The following is a 22,911-nucleotide window of genomic DNA, read 5'->3' as shown; positions in this document are numbered from 1 at the left end:
GAGAGAGAGAGAGAGAGAGAGAGAGAGAGAGAGAGAGAGAGAGAGAGAGAGAGTGGGCCTTACTTCTAGCACTCAAATCTGAGAGCAGAGCAGACGGGGAGTAACAGAGCAACTTTGTGTTCCACTGCACACACATAACAGTGGTCATATGACAACAGGGAGGTGGTGGAGTAGCTGTGTGAGGAGGAGGAGGAGGCGAATGAGGGAGTGCTTTGACCGACTATACACTGAGGGATGTTGGTCTGTAGAAACAAGAGAGTGTACATCTGTGTGTGTGTGTGTGTGTGTGTGTGTGTGTGTGTGTGCGACACACGTACACGACTCCACGCAGTGTGTATTGCTTTTCTGCCATACAGGCAAAATAAGGTTCAGAGCAGAGCAGTGTTTTGATGCAGGTATGCAGCTGCTTTTCCATGATAACACCAGCACACACAGAGGAGTGAGGCCGCTGCTGGTGTGTGGTGTATCAGTGACCTCTACAGCCTAATGGCCTCCTTCCTTTACTTAACCCTTACACCTCTCTGTTCTACTCTTTTTTTTAAAAAGAATATAACATTGTGCTCTTTGTAGAGCGGTCTCTTCCAGTGTCAAAATTTCAGTCAAATTTCAAAAGCCAAATTTCCTCTTTCCTGTTTTTTTCCTCATATCCGTCCCCTTCCCACACACATTCAGCATGTATACAAAATCGGTAACACTTAGGGAACACATAATCACCATTAACTAGGTGCTTACTAACATATATAAGTAACAAACTAGCCCTTTATTCATAATCATTAAGCACATATTAACACCATGTTCTACCTTAACATTAATTAATTATTTTTCCTACATATGGTGTTAATACTTGCTTAATATTTACTAATAAAGGGCTAGTATGCGACTTATATGCATTTATTCACTAGTTAATGGTGAATATGTGTTCCCTAATCCAAAGTGTTACCTGGAATTCAGAGTTTCCATTGTTTTCTGTTAGGTTATTGGTAAAAGCAAGCAAGATTAAATACAAAATGATTTCAAGATTTTGTTTTTGCAACGTGGCAAATATTGTAGTTTTTCCTCATTTCTCATCACATAAGTGAAATGTAGCGCTGTTCATTTTATCTGCTGCGATATAAGAGCGTTTTCTTTTTGATTTTCAGTTACTACATCACCACCTGCACATAATGTCTGGGAGTTGTAGAGAACCCTGAAAGTATCCACATATTCCCTTTGCTGCAAGGAGTGCTTCTGAATGTAAATGAGAAGGATTATAGCACTAATTACACTTGTTCTGATCTTCTAACTACACGCCATAAAGCGAGAAACTGTTTCTGGAAAAGCAGAGAGCTCTGTCTGTATTCATTAACGCGGAACAGACAAATTACCGGAAAGGCCCACACACTCATATGTGCATACACACACACACACACACACACACACACACACACACACACACACACAAGACGCTAATGTCCACCCTGTGCCATCTTATCCCTTCACATCAGACAGTCTACCCTAAGGTCAGCCTGTGCACAAACATGCCATTGTCATCGCTGGCTGGCCTTGTGACTCAGTGTGACCCGCCGGATTGGAGAGAAGAAGAACACAGCCGTCAATATCAGGGACGTTAAACAGAGCATTATCGTGGAAAAGCATCTCACGTACAGAGGCCTTCGCTCCCCGCCCCATCTCCACCCTCTCAACAAGCCCACTGTTTTTGGGGGGAGGGGGGGGGGGAGTAGCCAGGAGAACACTGCCCATCATTGTTTTCCATAATGAATGAGTTGTGTCCTCACATGTGTACAGCCATCTTCCTCTGAAGTCTGTGCAGCAAGTCGGGCGGCGCAATCACGACATGTTGGACAAACAGTTTTGAAAATAATTGGGCTTAAAGTTAGTGACTCATCGAGTTCCAAAAACAACAACAACAGAGATTTTTGTTTTAATACTGTTAATTATTTAGTTTTTCCTTGATCAAGCGCAGAAGACCTGACCTTTGCTGCACACCAAGCATGATTCGCTGTTGTATAAATTTGTTATGAATAATAAGTAATCTACTTACACATCCAACAGACACAGAGTGAGCATTAGCATTCACTCGGAGCAGTGTTTTCTGGCCACCCACTGAATATGAATCCATAAACCACTCTTCTTTTCAGCTACATTTTAGTCTCAGGTTGTTTCTAGGACATGTTTGATTTTGTAACCGTTGACATTGTCTGTCGACCATTTTAATGTTCGGCTCCTCTTGAACTGAACTACGGTGACAACATTTACATAGCAGAGTGATTAATATCAAAAATACTGTTGGACGACGGTTGACGTGTTCGTCATTAGCACAGACACACCAACGGTTTAATGGGATTCTGTCATTTCTAGGCACAACAATCCTCTGATGGTCTCAGTATAAATGACAATATGGATTGTGACAGGAATCCTGGGTAATCCATTAGACACAATGACACGTAATTTCAAAGAGAAGGTGCTATCTGCCATTACAGGCTCTCAGACACCTTCCCCCAGGAGTCTTCTCGAAATCGCAGACACGCGGTTGCTGACAGGCTCATTCTTGAGACTGTGACAGCCCGTTTAAGTGTGTCTTCACTGCATAAATGTGGTTAACAAGCAATGTTTCAGACCTGCATGTTGAATTTCTGCTCCCGTCCAGGAGCAGATCACACACACACACACAAGGAGACATTGTATCGTGTTGAAATGAAGACTTGGTTCATTTTGTAATAAAATCAAGGCATTTCCCTTTCCTGCATTCCTATGCATTTCTCTTAAGATCATGTGCTACATCTCCAATCACTGAGCGACGCTGAAGATCGTTCTGTCTGCGACCTATATCTCATGATTCTGACGCAGGACGAAGAGACCACAAAGCTCTGACTCATCAAAACAGGCCTCCTAGGTTGAATACTGCATTTGCTTTGTTCCACTGGGATACGCACAGCACGGCACAGCATGCATTTCGCTTATTACATGCAGTAAGACACACGGTGCATTTTTTTTTTTTTCAGATGCGTCACATGATGCAAAGTTACTTACAGGATCGGTGTTGGTAACTGTCATTGGGGTGATATTGAGCTGATCACTGTGTTACTGCGAGGAGCACGAAATTGACTGTCGGGCTTTTTGTCACAGATTTGACAGCATTATGGTCGCAGCGCATGCAGCGTACGAATATAACACAAAAACACTCGCCGTTGCAGATAACCAATCTTTAAATTAAAGCCTCCCCGTGTGCATTGGCAAATCAGAAATCTATACACATTATCTGATTTGTGGCGCTGGATTTCTTTACATTAAAGACGACTGTCAGTTGAAGTCAGTGTCAGCTTCTTTCACTGGACGCTGCACAGGTGTACCCTGTTTATTTGTCAGGTCAGAATGCTATTACCAGGTTATTCTTATTGAACATCTACTCAAACAATAAAAATACATAAAAACTTTAATTGGAAGGATTCGTACGGCTTTTTAATAGTTTCTCATCTAGGTTAGATTTTCTAAGATAATAATAGTAGCAACACAACTGGATTGTACTACACACTTTCAGAATCTGTAAATAACTCAAAACCTCCGTCGGTAGACTTGTGACCAGTTTTGCCATGGCTGGACACATATGTGATCTATCTTTGAATAAAATGTCCTTTGTATGATACAAAATTTTTCCCATACTGGAATTTATATGAATATAAAAACTCCCCATTGTGCGACTTATAAAGGATTCACTTATCTTATACAGTATATGGTTTATGTTGTTATGAAATTACATCATAAACCATGTGAAATTTGTAAGGTAACACCAAAGTCCACTTACTAACGGTATTTTTCCATCGTCCATATGTCGTTTCATGGCTGTCTCACTTTGCTCAAACACACACTCGCTTGGCATCTCCATGCAGTGGAGCTGAAAGTGAGTTTAAACTTTAAAGACTTGATTCGAGTCATGTGTTGCCCATCAGCCACAGACACGCTGCGGTCCACAGTGTTCGGCGCGGTGCTGCAAAGATTGAAACCTCATGTCTTCAAACCAAAATTGAAATTGAAAATTTTTCTTTACAATAAAACTAAAATCCAATATTTATATTCTAATGGAAGACGTGTCCTATTGAATTAATCGGTAAAGGTTGTAATCTCTTGCTTTTGTCAACTAAATCTGCTGGTCTCCTTGGCCTATGTTTAATTTATTTACTGTAATAATAATAATTTATTAATTGTAATTTCCCCCCCTGTTTATTTGGAGACATTAACATGTGTTGGGTGAATAAAAATATGTGCTAGTGATCCTAATGGAAGTTTGTCAAATCTGAAGTTTATGAATATTTACCTTAAGAGAGATCTACTGAAAAGGCAGGAGCTGCGATAACATGTCTGCTCCTGATTAAATATTTAAAAAGCGTCAGTGATTACAACCTCGACACTGTGACTGTTTTGTCAATGGCCAACGAAGCACAGCTAACATTTATATCACTATGCACTGCTGCAGAAACTGCATTTTTAGGACAGTTACGTGCACTTGAGTTTGTTTTTTTTGTTCCTGTAGCAGATGATATTCTGTGTTTCTTCACTGTGTCATTACCACAGTGTTAACTGTCCATGTAAATTTCAGTTAACCTTCAGCAGGTGTGATGTGCCAATGTGCTGTAGTCCATTAACATCAACACAGCACCAAAATCGTTTTTTACACAACTCAAAGTGAATGTCGCTCCCTGAAGCTTCACACACAGGCACAGACATAGTTCTGATTTCATCACAATTTCAACCATGGACAATATTTCAAACCACTGTGTGGAAAAAGCCAAAATATATGTCAAAATCTCATTTTAGATGAATTACTGTCTTGATCTATACATATCTTACTCTCCAAACTGAAGAGAACGTCTTTGTTTCTCACAGATCTGCATTTAAATGATGTTATTCCAATTAAAATGAGAATAATGATATGAAAATGACCATTTCCTCTGATATGGCGAATCATATCCCAATTTGATATTTATTAAAAAATGTTCAGCCCTGATGCGGAGGAGGGTTTGTCCAATTACTGGATTTCCTGCAATTTATACCGTCATTTGAAAAGTTCAACTTTCCGTGTACTCCTCTTTCCCCTTGTAACTAAATCATGAACTGTTGGTAGTGTACCATGCAGTCTTATCTGCGGCCGGTAAAAGCTGATGGAGACAACAGTGGCTGAGCGAAGCGCATTTCTCACTAATGCGTTGCTTGTTCACTGCCTCTGTGGCATCACGTCAATTAATAGTGTATCCTCAGCAGTCTTGCTTAAAGTCCTTAAAGTTAGCTCAGCTGTACCCGGAATTTTGTTACTTTACTTCAGCATATGTTCATCTTTTGATTTCGAAAAACTTCCATTAGAGCACCATTCGTATTTCATCCAAATAGTTAGAGCTTCTGCATGATTTAGAAAACAAATGGCTGGACTTAGCAGCCACTCGATACTGATACCGCATAATCTCGGCACAATAGCAGGTCCTCGTACAGATTCAGTTAGGGATTAGCCACCGTTTCACTCTTGATGGTTTCGGATATTGTTGTACAAAAATCACGTTGCTAAATTCCAGTAAGACTCTGACATTGTATATGGACACTGACCAGACAGCCTTAAGTAATTGAGTAACCTGTTTTTGTCAGGAAGCCAACAGCTGGAGAAAGCTCAAAACAGGAAATAATGCTCCAGCTACTGAAGCAGGCTGCCTTTGGAGGAGAAAGCTTTCCCATTAACACTGGGGGAGCTGATCGTAAGGCATGCGAGCCGTTTTAATTTCTGTGAGTATGTGTATGTCAGTTTGCTGCAGGGGCCTCTATCTGCTGGAATGTGTCTGTATGTGATGCCAGCATCCATCATTATTGCAGAGATAACAGCGCACTTTCTGCATAGAATTTAAATAACGATATGTCCAGAGTATGACATGACTGATGCAAGCCTCTTGCAAAGGAATCTTCTGCCTCTTTTATTCCATTTGAAACACATTTCTGTCAACCCATTGGGGGGGGGGGTCCAGGAGCCATGTTGGCATGTCTCTATCTCTGCAACCTTTCCTCTATGATGGATGACGGTGACACACAGAGTTATGTAGGCTGGCTAACCCATGTGCAACATGGACATTAATTACAATGCGGCCATAAAGGAGTCGCATTTTCCATGGTACAATGTCATTCTGAATACTAAAGTCATATTCAAATTGGCTGTACATGCATTGAGAACTGAGAGGTGGTGGTGACTTGAGGACAGCTGATTAAATTAGTCCACAACTACAACAATTTTGTGTATCCCCTTAAATTTTGCAATGGAAACCCCCCAAATAAAGTCCATTCCACTAGCTTGCATCAGATCAGGTCCAGTGTTTAACCGTAACCCTAACCCCCGTCTGATGGAGAGACTGTAGAGTGTCACAAATGGAAGACTCCTCCACTCACAGCTCCCTCTCCGACGTCCATGAGGGTGACGATGGTGGCCTTCACATACCAGAGAGGATGCTGTTCTTCTTCATTTACATAATAAGTTTCTACTTCAAAGTGTTATGGAGTCGGCAGCAGCAAGGCCCTTACATAAAGTAGATATACATCACTTATTCTAAAGCAGTGATTACACTTCTACAACTGCGTAATGTGCTATCCAACCACGTAACCACGGAGTTCTCCGTCGTGGTGCCGGATACGTGATGCAATTTCCCACCGGATCAGTAAGGGTCGCTACGCAAGACTGGCCTAGTCCCATGACGCCAATGGTCAGTAACGTCGTTGGCGTCCGAGAGAGAAAGACTGTTGTTGTTGCAGCTGAATAACATTGACAGACAGACACTCTTGATGCCGGGAGTGACTACTTCAACTACAAAGGAGCTCACTCCATTGTGCTTATGGCTACGTGTGATGCCAGGTATCGGTCTACGACAGTGGATGTCAGGCTCTCCACAATGACATAGAGCACACTTGGGTTTTAGGCTATAAAACAAAGTCATTTTTTACTTTAAAGAGACTATACAAACATATTTATAGATATAATATTCTATATCTGCCACACTAGACTTTAAAGGGGTTCAAGAATGTGATGTATGATTCCTGTTTTCTCTTAAAGCTCTTAAAATCAACAGCGATGCAAGACTGACTTTGTGAATGATGCGCGCTGCTCTTCCTGCACGTCTGTCCGTGGCAGGTTTATTCTCACTGGAGCGCCTCATCCGATACCTCTTGAAATGCAAGCCCGCTGACCACAGCGCTGACAAACGCACCTGCACGCCTCATTCATAAACCATTACGAGATGACAAAAAGAGAGCACCTGCACCTTTCACCCCCTTCTTTTAACGTCGCACACTTTTGCTTTTCATTCAAGGAAATAATTCGCCCCTGAGCATTTCGTTCCTCATCTCTGACACATCTGAGCACAAACAGGACGCTCTCCGACATGTGTCATACTCGTGTGCCCAAGCAACACCTGTCCATTCTTTGTGACATGGGGTTTAATTTATTTTTGATTTAAATCGGGGGACTTTGAGCAGCAGTGGTGAAATTAATTTCACCACTGCTGCTCAAAGTCCCCCGACACTCTTAAAAAGCGCTTGTATACTCACCGAACATGTCCCTTTGTATTTTAATTATTTTTAGACATCAGTAACATTCAGCCTCTTTTGGATTAAAATCATCGCTCTATCTAATATGACTGACCTTAATTTTAATAGACTCAACAACCACAGTGGAACAGAAACATCCCGTGACTACATGTACTTATCTCTAATAAAGAGCATGATTGTAATTATTTGCAGCAGGGTAACTAAATCATAATGTGGTCAGCAGCATCTGCCCTATATGCAGCAGCCGAGAGACCAGACTATCGCGTTACCTTCATGATACATTGAGATGCCGACCTTTCCCCCCGTGGCCCCCACGGCTCTGCCTCCACTCACTTACTCACAAAGTGACACACCTCTTTTTCATCCTGCCGCGTGACAGAGTGAAAGTGCAGGCGTGCACTGTTTTGGAGACGCATACGAGCGCAGATAGGTCGCTGGAGGTAAGCCTGATTCCTAATTGAGAAAAAATTATGACACTGGGGGCATTATGTGAAATCCTGCCTTGCAGATATATTCTGTTGGGGTTTCATAGACTGTTTCTTGTTGTTTCTTGTATTAAATGCCACTGAGACTTTGAAGTAGACTGTCAAATTTCTTTGAAACCATTTTTTTATGCTTCGGGCCTTTACTTAATTAATTTTGTTTATTTTTTTAATGGACAGTTTCAAAGTTCCCAGCATTCCATCCTGCTGAGTTGTGCTCTAGTTATTAAGCATAGGTAATCAAGAACCCTATTTTCCTCCTATTCCGTATGATAGCATGAAAATTTAATGAGAATTCTGTGTGATACTAATATATACTGATTTCTCGCTGCCAGCACACGACTTTCATTCCACTTATCTTAAGTGGTGTATAACTTCAAAAAGTGCAGAAATGCAAGTGCGGCATATTTCTGGAAAAAAACGCAAATTAAAAAAAAAAAAAAAACTTCACACAGCTTTAATGTGTTTGAGGCTGTCAAAATCAGTGATGTGCATTAACCGGTTTGGCAGGCTATGTCGTTTTTTTAGAGGGTAATTTGGTGCCTGAAGCCAGGAAACAATGCTCCGCACTCTGTTTGTGTTGTGATGCTTTGTTATCGCTTTGTTCTGCTCTGTTTGTCCTCAGTCTTTTGAAGACTGGACCTCACTCTGAGAAACGCTCCCTCTCTCTGAGTGTCTGTCTGTCTGTCTATCTATCCATTTAAGGGGTCTGCAGAGTATACTTACAGCAGCAAAACTAGGCCACAGTATGAATTCACTTTTGTTACTAAGCCAATAGCATACAGCCTGTAAAGTAAAGTTAATCTATTTATCACAGAATCCCACAAGCATTCAACGGCGCCAAAGTTGTTTTTGCTTGACATTATATCACAGCGTAAAATAGTATAGTATTTGTTTTACCAATGTAAAATGCTATTTCCTGACAAGTGAATACATCAAAGCAGGAGCAGGATGAAACCAAATATTCTCAGAAATATTTCTCTGATCAGTTAGAATCTGACGGATAAGAAAACAGATGTCGGGGTTAGAAGAATGTGCTTTTAGAGTGGTACGAAGTACGAGAGGCACCTGCTGGTTTGAGTCTGATATGCTTTAGTGTGAATCAGCATTTTCAAGTTTGTTTTCCTCTGTCTTTTTCTGCGAATGAGTTTGACCTTGATTGTGTATACAGCATAGCCTCCTTCTCTCTGTTTGTGTGTGTGTATGAGAGAGAGAGGGGAGGAGGAGGAGGAGGGGGTTGTTAAATGGATAGGTGTGGTCAGCTGAGGTCTACTTTGGCTCAGAGTCTATGGTAACACATGACTGCAGATGGAGTGAGATGGGGCGTGTGGCTGTGACAGCCGGAGTCTGAAGAGGTAGTGTGCACAGAAAAAGGGTAGCATGGCGGTGGCTGAATGGGAAGTGTTCAGGTCTGCTTTCACTCTCCATTTGTACCATATTTGGTGTTTTTCATTTTGCTTTTGTTGATTTATGACAATAAAGTTTCTTTACAAGGGTGAGATGAGAATACTGATATCCCATCTTGGCTATGGAGTTAAAAACAATGTGCAGTAATTAAGACTGGAGGGAGAAAGACAAGCTTTCAACCAGCACTATGTCAACCAGCAACTATGTCTGTTTTGGTTTATCTTGACCATGATCACCTCTATTCAAAGTGTTTCCAGTAATATAACAGGTTGCTAGAGTCAGTTAATGATGTCAGATTTTCATGGCTTCTCGCTAACCCTTAATATGACACAATGCATTAACATGATTGATTAGTCAGAAATGTTCATTCATTTTGGAGAAAGCCTACCATTTCCACATGCTTCTAATTTCTATGCTAAGCTAGACTATCTCTTTTGAAGTAAATGCAAATATCCGTAAACGATGTAGTTGAAAATGATGGGACTGGAAGTATTTATGTAAAACCAGTCATTTATGTCTCCTCTCTGTCTCATGTGTTGGCAGACTTCGAAGCATCGAGTTGTCAGGGAAATACCACGCTGCAGAAGAACGAGGAAAGATTTTCATCAGGAAGGCCGAGTGACGCTGACCAAATATCAAACTGAAGCTGATGGTTGTGGAAGTCAAACAAGGGCAAACGCACCGTAAGAGCCATGTGGGAGGAGAGTGAGGGTTTTTTGGTATTCACACGCATCTACTGACACACTGAACAGTCCCAAGGCCACCATCACAGCCTGTCCTCAGGGGGAATCCTTGCTATGAACCCCAGATACCTTGAATTGAGCAGACAGTCCAACCTCAGTGCCAGGCGCTGTGTGGGCATCCCACAAGTCTGGGTTCTGCCCACACAGTACTCACAGACTACCCCAGAACAAAAAGAATGAAATACTCCTGAGTCACTCCTCTGTGTGGTGGCTCGCTTAGTCTAGTGTTAAATTGGTCTGTTGTGTTGTTCTGTCTGCCTCTTCCCCAGTGAGTTCCTGTTACTCCTATATAAGTGGAAACCTCTTCTGGCTCTTCCACTAGCTCCAAAACTTCGATATAAATTGCTATCACATCAATCAGCAGCACGAGTTCCTTTGTGCTCACCACGTGGCGGAGGACCATGGGATGCCGTCAGAGCTCGGAGGAGAAGGAAGCTGCGCGGCGGTCGCGGCGGATCGACCGCCACTTGCGCTCCGAGAGCCAACGGCAGCGGCGCGAGATCAAGCTCCTTTTGCTGGGAACCAGCAACTCGGGCAAGAGCACCATCGTCAAACAGATGAAGATCATCCACAGTGGAGGCTTCAACCTGGAGGCATGCAAGGAGTACAAGCCCCTGATTCTGTACAATGCCATTGACTCCCTCACCCGCATTATCCGAGCACTCACCACCCTCAAGATTGACTTTCACAATCCTGACCGAGCCTACGATGCCGTGCAGCTCTTTGCCCTCACAGGACCGGCTGAGAGCAAAGGGGAGATCACACCAGAGTTGCAAGGGGTCATGAAACGTCTGTGGGCCGATTCAGGTGTGCAAGAGTGCTTTCAGCGATCCAATGAGTACCACTTAGAGGACAACACTGCCTACTACCTGAATGATCTGGACCGCATCTCTGCACCCGAGTACATCCCTACAGTTGAGGACATCCTACGATCTCGCGACATGACCACCGGCATTGTGGAGAACAAGTTCACCTTCAAGGAGCTCACCTTCAAGATGGTGGATGTGGGCGGACAGCGTTCAGAGCGAAAGAAGTGGATCCACTGTTTCGAGGGTGTGACTGCAATTATTTTCTGTGTCGAGCTAAGTGGCTACGATCTCAAACTCTACGAGGACAACCAGACGGTAAGAAAAAAATCAATAAAAATCAGTTTTTAAAGATAATTCCATTATCTTTTTTTTTTATACCTGAAAATACATCTTGCTGACAGAACATTATAGATTAAGCATTTGTGCAAAACGAGCAGAAAAGACTATGATCTGTATAGAGGAGTGTTTTCTTTAATTTGTAGCAGAATTAGCCACAACTTCAGTGCATCACAGTCTCGAAAAGATAGGCTGTGAAAGTGAGTTAGATCAACTATGGGAATGTGCAAACATGAACTATTATTAGTTTTTGCTTTTGATGTTCTCCATCTCTAACTTTAATCCAATTCCCTGGACTCTCACCTCCAGCAAGAATTCAGAGTAGGGCTTTTCCTTGAGTGAGTCAGATATTTTGTTGTTGTGCCAATCTGAACCCATAAGTAGCAAAGAACAAGCAGACCTAAACAGATAAGCATGAGCATTAATGTCACACAGGGTTACAGAAACACTGCAGTCATCCTTTTATTCTGATTCCAAAAATATTTTTCCAAGGTTATCTCCTAAACAATTAGTAAAGCTTGTTCTTGTCTGTAGTGCTTTTATTTGGTTGAAATGCACACGCAGCCACTTAAAATATGTCAGAGGTTCATGCTTTTATCTCCATTTCATAGCTGTGGAATTTGAACAATTCAAGCATATCCGTCTCCTTATCTGAGTGTTATGGAATAGTTAGGTACTAGGTGTTTATTTAACTGCTTTGATAATGGAAGGGTCAACAACAGATACTATTTTACATTTTTTCTGACTAGGACTACTATAGAGGTCAGCTATTTTCTCTTTTACTTCACAGGCATGATTACATATTTTAACCTGAGGAGGTTCCAGGATCCAAGTTCACCTTCATGATTGTATACTGTCCCGACTAGAAATAGCTTGTGAGCAAACTTCGTCATCTCTGTAATTGAACTGGCCTGATAATTCATGGTGTACCCGGATTAAACATGGTGTACATTATGCCAGGCTGGAACATGAAATCAATTAGTTTTAAAGGTTAAAAATAAAGTCTGATGAGAAAAAATGCACTATGGTGTTAATTGAGTTCACAGAATTAAGTGCAAGTCTGTACCTGCGAGAATTAGCAGATTGTGAAGGCACTGCGTAGCAAAGGGAGATCACAGGTACTCAGAAAAAAAACAACTTATTATTCCAAAAGGAGAGGAAGAAGAATGCAAGGGATCAGAAATAACAGAGAGAAAGATCTCCTGAATTTGGACCAGGCATCATGCTGCAGTCTGACCAAAGTGGATTACATTAGCAAATGACTCATTTTGGTTTGGTGGGTTTGTAGTTGAACCACTGTCCTTACAGTTTGATGTGGTTTAGCTCATGATGGGAACCAACTGGCAACAACAAGGTTTCTTCAGTGGTTTGGTGGAAAAAAATTAAAGTCAGAAATACTAATATTATTGACAGCTGCAGTTTTTCGTGCCCAGGCTGTGATGTTTCCTTATCTGATGAAGTGAAACACTTTCACAACAGTACTTCCAGTCACTGCATCAGCCTTATCAAATCTGTTTGGTCATTTTACATGACATTATAAGCTGTTCCCTTTTTGGTACCCTTCCCTTGGTGTAGTAAAATGGTACGGTATGGTCATGACAGTCAGCTGATTGCTGTTTCTTCTTGGTGTTTCTTCAATGCCTGCAGTTTACTCTCATACAAAGCTTGATGTTTTGTTGAGACAAACAACCTAAAAAAGCAGAAAAAACTGAGCTGCTGGATGTCCTCCTTTGTTGTCTGTTGTGTTGCGTTTGCGGTCATTGTTTGTTGTTGCCCACACCCCGCCCTCCGAGTAATGGTACTGTTCTCAGTCAAAACACATACCTGACCCAGGGCTTTACCATTCCAAACCATACTGTACTTTACCATGATGGAAACACATCTATAGGCTGTCTAGATACTGCTGAAATGTGCATGTGGTATCCCTCAGTATAAGATGGATACAGTACTCACATGCAGTCATATGCTCTCCTTGCATGACTGAGGAAAAAACAATCTATCTTAAATGATTATCTATATTATTTTAGAAACAGCTAATGCTTATTCTAGTATGTAACCAGCTATAGGTTGGGCATATCCTGAAATAAGTAATTGTCAGTTTGTTGAGTAACTTGAACAAACTACTAAACAACGTCAAAAATTGTTCTTGTCAAAAGGATGAGAGCAGATTCAGATACTGTGGCATCTTCATCAACTTTCAACTTTATCATCAACATTTTTTTTGCACGGCAGTGGCTCTAATGACGAATCACTTAAAAACACATTACACATGAACTCTGAACACATCTAATGCTTGAGCTGTTGCATCCATTTGTCACATAATACAAGCTGAACATTATACAAAGCCCCAATGCAGATTCATGAAAGAAATCCTTAGCATACAAATAGCAAGCTGTAATGGACATCTGGCCTCACACACAGACACAAATCTGCTGAACAGGATCACGCACAGACAGTGAATCAAATGACAACATCAAATGACATTCACACCTCATCTAAATGTTACTGTGGTAAATGCAGGTATTTTATGTAGCTGCTGTGCCTTCAGTATATCTATAGAACACAGTATTTTTTTTTCCAAACTATCCACATCGATAACCACTGTCAGCTGACACAACACTGCTGAACAGCTGTTACCTAACACGTAGACTATAACCTCTACATGCTCAGTACATCTGTGAGGAAACAGAGAACTGTTTGTATCTGCACACTATTACAAGAAGGGGAATATACATAACTGAAATGAAACCCAATTTGGTTTCATGTGTGATTCAGGTCCTGCGGGAATTAAACTTGACATCAGGTGAGGGACAGCTATGAGGAAAGAGGAGACATTTGATCCCATAGCTTTTTCTCTAAACACTGAAAACCTACAGATTTTATGACAAACATGGCTCCAGATAAAAGTCACATCAGTTTTCATCAGTGCGGGTGAGAGGGTGAATAAATGAAACCATTCTTATTGTAAGATTCAAATAGCTGGGTTTTTGAAGAGCACAAAAAAGCAGTTTGAACTCAGGACGTCCCCACAGGACGATGTCAGTACCTATGGGCTTTATTTTAGATTTCTATTTCAGCATCAGTAACAAACTCTTAAAGTTAATAAAACAAGAAACACTTATATGTGGTTAAGAGCCATCCCCGCACCACAACATGACATAGGGTTCTCAAAATTTGAGAACCATTGAATAAAACATATGAAAAGAGGGTACACAAGTATTGAATGAAAAATCAACAAATGTGACCAAACTTGAAAAATGAAGCAGATGTGGAGACGTGTTTGCTCCTGTCAACGTATCAACATAATACTAGACTGTTTCCTCATTAGAGCAAAATGTATTTTTGTTGTTTCCACTAAATGTCCTTGTGACTGAAGTGACCTTAACCTTCAAAACCCCTCACACAATGTCACACAGGCAGAGAACAAAACCAGTCCAACCAGACTGACGCCAGGTCACTCTCAATGCACCGGCTCACACAACGACTGAAAACACAGTATAAAAAAATTACAGTACAACATTTACCCATCAACCCATTCCCTGATGCATTTTCCCTGTCCCATCCCTGTCTTCATAATGAATCAGTTGCCATGGTTACTGTTGCTTAGCAACAGGCTAGTCAAATGCTCCTAATCCTGCACTGTTGACAGTGAGCTGTGACTAGGGAAAGGGAGGATGAGAAGGGGAGGGGAAGAGAGAGAGATAGAGAGGAGAAGGGATGGGGGAGTCTACAACAAACAACAGTGCTGAAAAGAATCAATGTGATGTGTGTGTATGTGCGTGCCTCTATTGTGTGTCTGTGTCTGTTTGCGGGTATGTCGTTATGAGCGTGTAGTGCAGGTTTATAGGTGATAGTTGAGGCTATAGCAACTGCAAATTAATTCAGAGTGGATGTGAGGTGAAAATGAAACGCCTAGATATGAGGTTAGCAACTGTTAGAGCTCGTGTTAGCCAAATATTAATTTTCATTTCATGTTTTTTTTTTTGGGTAAGTTTGTCACACGTTTCTCCTCTGACACCATAGCAAAGACAAAGGGAACATTTAAGCACTGACTTTAACGATATGAATGTGTTTTGTCTTTTCTTTCTCTTCAGGAAAGCTCAATGTCTGTGCTTTCTTGTCAGTATTTTCCTCTTACTTAAATAGTAACAAAGTAAAAAAGGCTTATTGTTAAAATATCCAGAGCCTGTCCAGAGAAAATGCACACAAAAAAAAGCTCTATATATGATGACCTTCAGTGTGCAGGGTCAGTGCTACATACACACTACTAGAGCTACATGAGTTACATAAGCGGACCCATGGCAATCTCACTTTAGCTGTACTTGTACAACAAATTACAATTTAATGATTTTGACTTGAAGTGGATACAAAATTTTTGTAGTGAATTATCTCTTTATACCGATATTCGTGCACATGACAAATCAGTTACCATGCGGCATACATGGTTTTAAAGGCTATGGACACCAGGACGTTATTCACCATGTTGAGCCTTAATGTTTTTTTGTGTTTGTTTGTTTCAAGTCCAAACCCAGCAGTGTTGCCACAATAACCGAGACATTACAACAATTAAACAGACACAGAGAGAGAGAGAGAGACAGAGAGAGGGCAGCCTGAATAATGTAATTCTCAGGTGCAACAGAAAAAACAACCCAAAAAAAATGAATTATGGAAAATAAGTGCAATGCAGCCCTTGTTATAAGGCAGTGAGATTTAGAGTGAGCCTTAATGAATTGCTAAAGGAGAGGCTGAACACTCAAGTGATTTGTGTTTGTGGGAAACAAAGCAATGGCAGTGGGTTGAAAATTCCTCATTAATACTTAAGTTTAATTAAGACATGTGCCTCTGGAGGACTTTGACAGGAGGGAGGGGGGGGCAATGTGTGTGCATTTGTGTATGCAAGTGTGTCTGTGTGCATGTACATGCATGTCTGAAGCAAAAGAAGGTCGTCTGCCAATCCCCGTTAATAAACTCTTACCAGAATATGCAGCCGATGTGATGTCCAGATGAACAGACCCAGTGGACTGCGCTGGTGATTCTGCTGTACTCTCTCAGCAGCTATAGGTTCCGGTTTTGACCCCCTGAAAAAAAAAAAAAGAGGAGTGAGGTCAAACAGCCTGACATGATTTTATGCAGCATAAAATGTCCAGGGAGTTTCAACTAAGAGGTATGGAGCACTTCAGCTCATCACAGTGCGATTTATTACAGCAAAACCCGATCTGCCGTGAGTTATCACCATGAGGTGATAGCAGCATCAGCTATGCAAATAGCATGATGTCATTCCAAAGTGACACAGTGTAGCTCGTCAATAAATTCCACGAAGAAGAAGAAGAATGTGACAGCGTAAACAAAGGGTAACAATGGAGGACTGCCAGCGTTTTGTGTTTCTTCTTCCTGTCACGTGGCAGTTTATCACAAGAAGAAGACGAGCTTTGTTTTTCCTTACCATCGCACGGGAGGGAAAATTCTCTGCGGTTCACTGAATGGACTGCAGTGTGAAACACTGTGCTTGGTACTTGGGTGACGTGGTGCAAATGTAGGTTAGTTCTCAATGTCTGACAATGGAAGCGCAAATAAATACATCTCTAAGTGAACCAAATTATAACACTCCTTAGGCTTCTTAGTCGCCAAGGACACTTAAAGAAAATACAGCTCATGTTTCAAACTCATCAAATACTGTGAGTAGAACAGAATAGACAATGCCATAATCAGTATTGTTGTTCGTCAAATACAATATTGGGGGCTGTAGCTACCTGCTTATTACCAGCTTATAACCCAATAATACACTAAAATTCACCATATAGAAACCAGGTAAATACCCAGTATATTTGTTTACACTTATTGGCTCTGTATCCAGTAATGTCCAATACACATTTAACAAGCTTAGTAGTTCCTGGATTAAAACTATCAACTGTAATTCATTGCGGGCCACTATAAATGTTTCTGCGGGCCGCCATTGGCCCCCGGGCCGCACTTTGAGAACCAATGCTGTAAAGAGAGAGAGAGATGTGCGTCAACACTACCATGTGACCAGGATGTGAATGAAGGCTGCACATGTCTCCCACATTGATAGATCATTATGTTTGTGAAATGGCTGGTCACAGCTGGGCAGTAAATGCATAAAGTACAAATGTGTTATTAACAGAAAGATTGTGCTAAAAGACTGATCATCACTGATATCAGTATTGCGAGAAAATGTTGCGATATGTTTATTGCACACAAAAATAATTTCCACCATTCCACCAGATACCAGATTCTTGCAGACACGCTCTTATGCAACCTGTTTTGAACTAAACCCCAATTTATTGCCTTCTCTCTCTGTGGTGTTTCATTTTCTTGCCCATTTTTAATGGGACTTTAAGTCATTTTAGAGAGAGAGAAAAAACATGCAGTATCCTGTTTGCAACACTTCAGACGGCCTTGGAAAATCTCTTTCATAAACAGGAGCCAACCAACATACTTAAAGAACATATTCTTGCAATCGATCTATATTATTAACTACTATTGTTTAGGTAATTGTGAACAACAATAATTTTAACCTACATTTGTTAGTCGTTTTTGAGGCTGTAGCCAAATGAAACACGTAACTGTGGCTTGTCATCCTTTTCATCATTATCCAAAAATAGTACGTTTACACCACTGAACTATCAGGGTTTACTTTGAAATTCCACTAGGATTGTCCATTCCTTCACTATTTGCCTCTGTATCTTTTTTTTTTTTCTTCATGCTGTGCAGATCTTGTGATTTGCTCCGAGCATCATGTTGTTTCCGTAACCTTTTAAACAGCAGTTTTCTATTTGACAACCTCCAAGTCACAAGCTACTGGCCAGTCGCCATATGCCAGCAGCTGCCACAAACAGCTCAACTTTCTTTTTGTTTCATTTCACATCACATGAGCAAAAAAAAAAAAAAACGAGTGAGATAGCATGCACATACATGCACGCACTGCATGTATAGAGCTTGAACAGCTCATCCGAGGTGCAGAGCACAAGGCTGCGATCTGTTCCCGAGTCGAACAATGGCAATAAAAATTGCACAACATAATGGTGTCACAGTGAATTTGACCTTTGTACTAATAAATCTAAAATGTCTTCTTAGATCTTTGTGTGAAATTCTGTCGTAATGAACGAAAAACATGTTATGTGAGGTCACACTTTCATCTTTGAGTCCAAGTGACCATCTTCACACTGTCTAATATTGTGTTGAATATGACAGGCTGACAACTCTAACACTTTTTAAATGATAGCATACAGTAGTGTCAAAGGTTTGGTTACCTTATACATATTTCTATTCTTGTTGCAAAGTTCTGGCAGATTTCCTCCCTTCGCTGTGACTTCCTAATTTGTCTGAAGGTCACAGGGCACAGTCAAATGATGGAGTGGTGACATAGATCATATATTTCCACTTAACGTTCAGACAGAAAATGTGACATTAATGCCCCTAGTACATAGAAAGAATGAAGTATCTTGTAAGCATTCAAATGATTGCCTAATAGCGAACAGGGAGACACTAAAAAGGAATCAGTCTACTTCTATAAGATGCCGTTATTACAAACTGCACAAAGGTCAGACCAAACACCTCGTCTGTCAACAGTCACATGATTATCAACTATTCCTCATAATGAAGCAAGATGTTTCTCTGGTGTTCCACTACGATTGAGCGGTGGTAAAAGACGTATTCAGAAAGAATGTGCGAGTTCAAATGCAGGTCTTTATCTGTCTGCGTCTCAAGTCTTTGTTGACATAACAGAAGCTGCGCCAACGGCTTGGTCAAACTGAGACATGCGCTGATTACTTTAGACTTGACTTTAATCTTGTCTTCATTTTTCGTCCTCATTTCTTCTTGTTGGGTTTTGCCAAATCATGTGAAATCAATTGTGTGAGATTGAAGTGATGTTCGACATTTCTCTAAGTTGTGAGATCTTATTTTTTCCTCTTTAATGTCTTTTGTATTTCAGAGCCGTATGGCCGAGAGCTTGCGTCTGTTTGACTCCATCTGCAACAACAACTGGTTCACCAACACGTCGCTTATTCTCTTCCTCAATAAGAAGGACCTGTTGGCTGAGAAGATCAAACGCATTCCTCTGACAGTGTGCTTCCCCGACTACAAAGGTCAGAACACCTACGAGGAGGCCGCCGTCTATGTGCAGCGGCAGTTCGAGGACCTCAACCGCAACAAGGAGACCAAGGAGATCTATTCACACTTCACCTGTGCCACCGACACCAGCAACATCCAATTTGTGTTCGACGCCGTCACGGACGTGATCATCCAGAACAATCTCAAGTACATTGGGCTGTGCTAGGACCTGACACTGGGCGTGGGGTTTTGGGGGTGGGTCAAGTGGGTCATCAGTTGGCCCGTCATCAGGCTGGATAAACACAAGGCCTGTCACTCTGCCTGTTGGTTTATCTCTGAAGAGGCGCACGACGAACTGCAAAGGTACTGAGACGGTCAGGGACGGACAATTCTGAAGATTTTGCCTGTTTCAGTTGAAACAACAGAGATGATGGGCTGCAGTCGAGATGGGTTTTGTTTTTTGTTTTTTTACCCAATGTGTTTGCACTGAACATATGTATGCAGAGACACCCAAACACACATACACACACACACACACATACATGCACACCAACACAAAACCTTATGTTTGCTCACAAAGATCTTTTGGATCAAACGTCAAGCACTTGTTTGACAAGGCAACACTGGAAGTTCTAGACATCCACCCCTACCTGCCTGCCAAACCTGAGACTGAGAGTTAGGTCTGTGCTGGTGGTTTTTGGTTTCTTTTGTCTCCTTCAATTTATTTGCCTGAGTCATTTAATGCTGCTTTATGGTATGAATTTTGACAGAATCAATGCTCTCTTTTGGATTTTCGCTCAAACAATTGTGACCAGTGGGCGCACCTGATGAGATATATATATATAGAGAGACGCTGAATTTCTGGGAGGGGTGGTAGAAAAAAAAAATGTCAGTAGACATGATGTCACAGGGTTTCTGCCTAAAAGAGGAAACTGCCACAGTCTAAAGCTGAAGTGAAATAACATTTTTTTTTTTTACACACCGTTTCTGTTTCCCCTCTGGTTGACTCGTTAATGTTGTTCTGTTTTCCCACGTTCTTTTATCTTTTTTGTGCATAAAAAAAAAAAAGAACATGTCTCTCAGACCTGCCTTTTACAGCAGGTCACTGACTTATATTACCAGGAGTGTTATACTCAGTCAGAGTCAAAAGTATTCTTTATGATCATTCCAGTTTCAAGAAAGAGACGACAAAAAATACAGTGCCAAGATCAGTTTGTAAATAAACCAGATCCCATCATTACATTATATTAATTTTTCTTTTTGTTTTTGTTTTGTTTCTATGAAGAAATACATTAAAACATGCATGATTTTGTTACTTTGGGATACTAATATATTTTCTTTGGGATTATGTTCCTCTTTTTCCTAGGTTTAAATAATATATTCCCAAAAAATATATATAAAAGTCAAACACTGTGTATGAGTGTACAGTTGTCAAGAGAGGAATCTATCGAAAGAATTATATCAATATAAAAATAACTTGATTATTATGATGCTATGATGATGGGGTGAAGATGATGAGAGTGCTGATAAGGAATATCTCACAACAAAGATAGCATGGTAGGAGGAGGAATTGTATCAACGGAGATCAAGACTGTAGAGAAAAAAAAACATATTAAGACGAAGATGCAAATCTTTGAAAGTTCAATCTTCCTTGCATTACCTAAGTGAAAATTGTCAAACAGTCAGTATGATGTGTAAATATACTGTACGGTACACTCTTTGTTCAAACTAATGAAAATAAAGGCTGAGTTGGAACGCTGTAAATGAGATGGAGAGAGCGACAGACGGAGAGAGAGAGGAGGACAAACCCACTCCACTCCTCCTCTTACTCTTTCTTTTCAGTGCAGAGAGGGTGATGTGCAAACAACTCAGCTAAGGGCTTCAGGCTTGACTTTATGGGATGTCCACTTCAACAAAAGACAAAACAGTAAAAGAGAAATATAAAAAGAACAACTATGAATAAAACAACTTATGCAAATTTTCATGGTGTAGTAAATGTGTTTTTTGGGTAAAAATGTATTTATGTGTACACATATAGTGGTCAGCAACTGGTGGTCCGTGGGCCAAAACTGGTCCGCCAGAATCACTAACTTGCTTGATGATTTAAATAAGATTTAAAATTACATTATATTATTTGCTAGAGCTTTTATTCTGAAAAAATATGAACTTATTCAAATAGATTGTATTGCTAGAATTGACAGTTAACCTAAACTAAAGGTTTGGTTTGAAAAATAAAAACACATGGAAACAAGTACATGTCCGTACAATAACTACTTGTAAATGTTAGGCTCAAAGAAGAAGCAGTAATTCTTAAAACTGAAATGATGCACAACAAATATTAATAGTACGAGTACATATCTCACACGCATTTGTCTTCATAAAGAAGCTGGTCATTAAAGACAACATCCACATTATTGCTAGCTTAAGGTAGCATGAAGATACAATGTTTTGGCCTGACAAAATAATTGGCCTTCAACCTCATTTACTTGCTGATCCCTGTCACACATCATACAGTACACGATGCTGCAGCTCCTGGCCATTCACGCCACTAATATTCCTTCCTTGCCAACACTGAGGTTGTGTTTTCAGTGCCACTGTCCGTCTGTCTGCCTGACCTCTAGCAGGATTACACAAAAACCTCTAAACTGATTTTCTTAAAGCCTAGTGAAAGGGAGTCATACGATACAGGCCCAAGAAGATACCAACAACTTGTGGTGGTTGACAATCTGGTGGATGCTTTTCACTTTCATAAACATTGCGAGGCAAGTCTTTTTTAAAAAACATTGTTTTTTTTCTATTTAACAAGCAATAATGTTAAAAAGAAAATCAGAAATATAGAGAGCTAACTAAACAGTTAAAAAACAGTTGATGGATATATGAGCTCTTGAAGTCCTTTCATAAATTTGCTGCTTCCATTCCCAACCTGGAGTAGAAAGAACTGTCTACAACCCTTTTTTTTTTCCACCCTCGTACAAAATGGTGACATAAAAAGGGATTGTCCTCGCCATACAATGTGGCCACTGGAGCGAGAATAATTTGGACATAAAGTATGCAATTAAATTACTGTGTGATGGGGTGACAGTATACAGTGCGAGACAGATTCCAGTCTAATTAGTTTATAAACCCCAGCTGACCCAACATGTCTGCTAACAGGTTTAAGTCCCCCATTTAGGTTGAACCCTTTTTTGTCCATAGAAAAAAGGCATATTTACTGCACTGCCATAATGATCTGGTGAAGATTTTGGCAAACCTCAACCACTGCATTAAAGCCGAGATGGTAATATGAGGCACTTTATGTCAACTCGTTATTATCCCAAGAGCATTGTACACCGCTGCTCTGTCGTGTCCCCTCGGCGTCGCCTGACAGACACTGTCAGACACACAGAGCAGCAGTGAAATAAAAGTCAGATTATGAGGTTAGGGTTCGGGCCAAGGTTAGGATAAATATCAAGGTTAGGCTGAGCTCGCACTCACATACTGCAATTTTATTAA

General features: G+C 40.8%; 1 protein-coding gene across 1 annotated transcript; it reads left to right on the top strand.

Moving 5' to 3' along the window:
* Positions 1-10,602: 10,602 nt before the first annotated feature.
* On the top strand, positions 10,603-19,645 carry gnaz (guanine nucleotide binding protein (G protein), alpha z polypeptide; the record flags this gene model as incomplete). Its single annotated transcript, XM_083903058.1, has 2 exons — positions 10,603-11,325; positions 19,301-19,645. 2 exons carry the CDS (start codon positions 10,603-10,605, stop codon positions 19,643-19,645), a joined length of 1,068 nt encoding a protein of 355 aa, XP_083759184.1.
* Between the last annotated feature and the right edge of the window lie 3,266 nt (positions 19,646-22,911).

This window comes from Microchirus variegatus (genome assembly GCF_963457635.1).
Source record: "Microchirus variegatus genome assembly, chromosome: 16".
NCBI lineage: Eukaryota > Metazoa > Chordata > Actinopteri > Pleuronectiformes > Soleidae > Microchirus > Microchirus variegatus.
Note: the sequence above shows the minus strand (reverse complement) of the source record. Positions and strands in the feature narration are given on the sequence as shown.